Here is a 4,477-nt window from a genome sequence, read left to right as displayed (position 1 = left end):
TGGTGAGACTCCCTGTTGGCTTCAGTACAGAGTAATCTTTAAGCCAGTGGCCAGAGCCATGGCTAGCAAGTGGTCTAGGAAGTTGTGGCCCCTCAAAGCCAGATGACATGGCACTGAGGAGTTGACCTTTGCATTTACTGTCTAGCTCAGTTGTTACAATTAGCAGCCAGGTTGTCAGTTAACCCGGATTGGTTCTTGTGTGATTTTCCCACAATGTGTTGTTCCTTAATTCTTGAACCTTGACCATGTTAGCAGGTCACCCCCATTGCTTTCTGTATCCCACCAGCACATCTCCCAGTTAATTGGACACAGAATAGAGGCCAAAGACACCATGCATTATGGACCTCTCCTGTCATTGGGTTTTGAAGATCCTGGTGTCCCTTGTAACTAAAATAGAGGTTTGGTCTGTGTTTTATTATGTCATCATAACACTGAGCAGAGGAATAGTGGTCCTAGGCCAGGGCTCTGATAGTCGGGCAAATAAGAAGAAAGGAAAGAAGGAAGGAAGGAAGGAAGGAAGGAAGGAAGGAAGGAAGGAAGGAAGGAAGGAAGGAAAGAAGGAAGTTAATTTACTGAGTCACAACTGGAGGCAGGGTGGCCAAGGTATGGCTGTCGAGGCCTGTGAGCAGCCTGAGATGTCAGTAGAAGGTGATATTTTTGGAGTGCAGCAGAGCCGTACACTTTGTTTGCTCTTTGATTGGGAATCAGCAAGACAGATGTGGGTTAAGTTGCAGTTGTCTTCTTATAACTGAGGTTACTAGTTTTAGAACTGACCATGGGCTGAGGTTGACCCTGATAGCCTCAGTCCTCCAACCTTGCCCCCAAACCCAGCACGCAATCCTGCCCCAACTCCCTTTCCCATGACAGCATCCTCAGAGAAGTAAAAGTATTCTGAGCAGGCTGGTTGGGTCATCTCCATCTGTACAGCCATTGTCATGCCTAGGTCCCCATCGCTACCCAACACCGTGTGACCATTGCCACAGGAACAGCTCCAAGATGCGTTTGGCAACCATTGTGTTAAAGTCACCACAGTTATGAAAATGAAAGCAGCAGATGGAACACCACACCATAAGGATGGAAACGTTTAGGTTGCATAAGGCAGCATATTCCCTCACCTCCCCTGCCCCTGCGCTGGCTTCACGATGCACCTTCAGGTGGTCTGGGTGTCATGATATTGCAGGCAACCTGCTTACAGGTCAGTCTTGGCACAGTCCCCACCACTGCACAATCAGGACTGTGAGCAACAGGTCAATAGGGTGCTCACCCCTGCCCACTCTCTGGAAGGAATAGGTCTCTGCTGCTGCTCACACCACGTGTCCTCCTATCTTCACTATTTCCCTTCATCCACAGGGTCCTGGTGAGATGGGGGTGGCTTCTTTTGTAGCCACTATAGTTCCCTTCAGCCTGCTGGCACTGATAGGGCTGTTGCTGTGGGACCTGTTGTAGTCACTTTAATGTAGAAATAAGGTGTGGCCCACAGTACTTTTGTGGGAGGGGGCACAATTTTGGGCTGCTCTGCAAGGGACGCCAAGGCTGGGACTAAGAGTGCCCACCAAAGCTGGAGCATCACCTTACTTTACCCACACCAGATTCAGGAAAGACTTAGGGAAGCAATGGTGAGGAGCCTGGAGTCTCCTTTTACTGTGTACTCTAACATCAGGATGAGTTCTGGGGACAACAGCCCATGCAAGTGATACTTGTGTGAACCCACCATTAGTCCTTCCCCTTCTTGGGCCCAGAGAACAAGGAGAGCAGGCTAGCAGAACAGGGCACATGTGTTTATTTAGCAGATAATGGAGGCTCCATCAGCAAGGTGCATTTTGCTTCAGCTGTGTGGGCAGCACTGTGCTGGAGGAAGGGTCTCTCATCGCTCTCATGGGCATTATGGCTGGTGGGGCTGCCAGACACCACTGAGCAGAGTAGTGACAGGAAGAACAGGATGGACAGGTACTGGAGACACTGACAAGCTAACAGAGAAAAGATGGTTGCATTCATAAGGGGAGCAGAGGAAGAAAGGCAGGCCCAAGTAACCCTGCCTCCCTGCCCTGGCCTCCCATCAGCCCTCTACCCAGCCATACTCACTGCTGTTCACATATCGATGCACCTTTCTGTGGGAGAGAAAGAACATCAGAGCAGGAAGGGGAGTGTGTGTGTGTGTGTGTGTGTGTGTGTGTGTGTGTGTGTTTGCGTGTTGTGCTCTTTGGCTGATAGGACCTTGGCGCACAACACCTAACTGCCTGAGGAATTAGCAAGTTTCGGGGGAAGGGAGAAGGCTCAGGACTGGGATACCCGCTGTGTAACAGGAGATGGTCCAGGGCAGTGAGACTGGGAAAACTTGGATCTGGGACTGAAATTGTCATGTGTACAGAACTCTACCTCTCTGATGACTAGAGGAGGGGACTGAGCTCTTCCTGTCTCCTTTTTCTGGTGGGGCAGCAGAGCTGAACACTACAGACATTCCACTCTGCTCTCTCGAGCTGGCCATTACCTATGGGGTTTGTAAAGATGATGTTCTTTTTGGTGAGGCCCACAGACTTGGAAAATTTGATAAACTTCCTCTTCAGTTTACGTCCCAGCTTCTTGGTCCTCCCTATATTCAAGATGAGGGAAAATTATCAGGAGAAAGAACTCTGAATTTTTTTCTATAGTTGGTACAGGGTCTCACTATGTAGCTCTGACTCACAGTGATACTGCTGTTTTAAGCCTCCCCAGAGCTGGGATTATAGGTGTGTGACAGCAACCAGGTCTAGAACTCTGTAATTCTTTTTCAGTGATTTGAATGATCTTCGCATGTAGTTCCAGCTGGTCTTACAGTTACAATCACCTGTCCTTGGCTCCAAGGTGAATGTAATGACAGACAGTAACCATCATCCTTGGCTTAATCCATAAATACAATTGAAAGAGTGGGTCCAACCTCAGACCCATTCCCACAGAAGGGTTTGGAAAAGGTATCTGCCCTGAGAGAGGCTCAGAGTGAAAAGGAATTTATGATCAAGTGTGACCAGGAACCCTGTTCCTGAGGGGATGGAGTGAGGACCCACCGTAGAGGGTGACAATGATGTGCTCGCTGTTTGGGACAGTCACCTTCAGAAACACCAAAGCAAAATGCTTGTAGTCAGTGGATACCACTCGCAGAGTATAATTCTCTATCTCACTGATATCTGCAGTGTGGACAGAAAAGAATCATTTATTTCCTGGCCAGGGAGAAAGGGAGTTACCTTCCTCTCCAAGCAGTCTTCAAGGTTCTCTCCCTACAGGACATCTTCTGTGAAGGGTAGGGAGTTCTTTGCTCTTCCAGAAGTCTCTGCTTCCAAATCCTAAATCCAGTACAAGCCTTCTCTCAGCATTTACCATTAATGTTTCTCAGAGTGAACTCTCCAGGACGGCCAGAGGAGGATAGATCTTCAAACCAGATTTCACAGACGCCTTCCCTGTGGGAGTGAGAGATGGAGGCACTGTGAGCAGGAGGACTGTGCAGACTTGTTCCCCCTGAACTACATACATGGTGGAATGTGTCAGGATTTTCAGATATCAGGCCAGTGCAGTCCACAAAATTCTGTCCCCTGCTCTGTCCCTTCCCCCACTGTTCCATGACCATGGATCTTCTCTTCTGACATTTTGCCTGGCCTGCTATGTGGGTCATTGGAATCTCTCTTTTTCTACTCCCTGGAGTAGCCTGTGCTACACACAGGACTGGGGCAGTGATCCCCACTCACCTGTCATCCTGCTGCTCCTCTTTCCTATCTCTCCTGGCTACTTCCATTCAGCTCTAGTTTGCTCCATGCCAAGCACTTCTCTACTCCTTGCTCCACACCTGCCCTCTAAGCTGAGGCTAAACCATCCTTGCACTCCAGAGCTATTATCCCAAACCTGCTTTTCTGTTACCTACAATTCTCAAATACTTCAACTCCAAACTACCTACTGACCAATGACGGTGCTACAACACAGTGCATATACTGCAGGTTAATGACCCTGGGATCCCCGTTCAGAGACCTCATCTGTCTCACCTCTGTCATCTCCTATCCGTGATGGCCTGGCCCCATTTCTTAGTTCTCCCTATTCCTACTGCAGCCAAGCCCAGATTGTCACTTGCAGGAGCCCCAGGGTAGGCCCTGGCTTACGATGACAAGTTCCAGGTTGGGCCTGGGAACACTTCCCTGCTGGCTGCTCATCTGCCACTGTTCAGGAGCCCACAGCGAATGCTAGCTAGTTTGCTGTCACCTAAGTTAAGCCTCTCTGACTGTGAGTTCAGCAGACTCAACTGTGACCACTTCGGCTTATTTATGGAAGCTACTAGCGTCTCTAGTGGTAATGGAGGTTCAAGCCAGGATTGTTGCCCTGAGCTACATCACCAGCCTTGTTCTTAAATTTTTTTATTGTGAGACAACCTCTCACAAAGTGGTTGAGGTTGGCTTCAAATTCCAATCTTTCTGCATCAGCCTCTGAAGCTTACTTAACCTAACAGGATTATAGGCAA

General features: G+C 48.9%; 1 protein-coding gene across 1 annotated transcript in view; it reads right to left on the bottom strand.

The window, feature by feature from the left end:
• Positions 1-1,779: 1,779 nt before the first annotated feature.
• The window catches only part of LOC105743591 (neutrophil gelatinase-associated lipocalin-like), a 4,319-nt gene continuing 1,621 nt past the window's right edge, over positions 1,780-4,477 (bottom strand). Inside the window, exons 3-6 of the mRNA XM_012516979.1 lie at positions 3,352-3,431; positions 3,042-3,161; positions 2,489-2,590; positions 1,780-1,967 (exon numbers count right to left, since the gene is read on the bottom strand). Coding sequence (XP_012372433.1) covers positions 1,780-1,967; positions 2,489-2,590; positions 3,042-3,161; positions 3,352-3,431 — 490 coding nt within the window. The remainder of the gene's footprint in view (positions 1,968-2,488; positions 2,591-3,041; positions 3,162-3,351; positions 3,432-4,477) is intronic.

The sequence above is a fragment of the Octodon degus genome, unplaced genomic scaffold (assembly GCF_000260255.1).
Source record: "Octodon degus isolate 3935 unplaced genomic scaffold, OctDeg1.0 scaffold00138, whole genome shotgun sequence".
Lineage (NCBI taxonomy): Eukaryota > Metazoa > Chordata > Mammalia > Rodentia > Octodontidae > Octodon > Octodon degus.
This window is presented reverse-complemented; position numbering and strand designations above follow the sequence as displayed.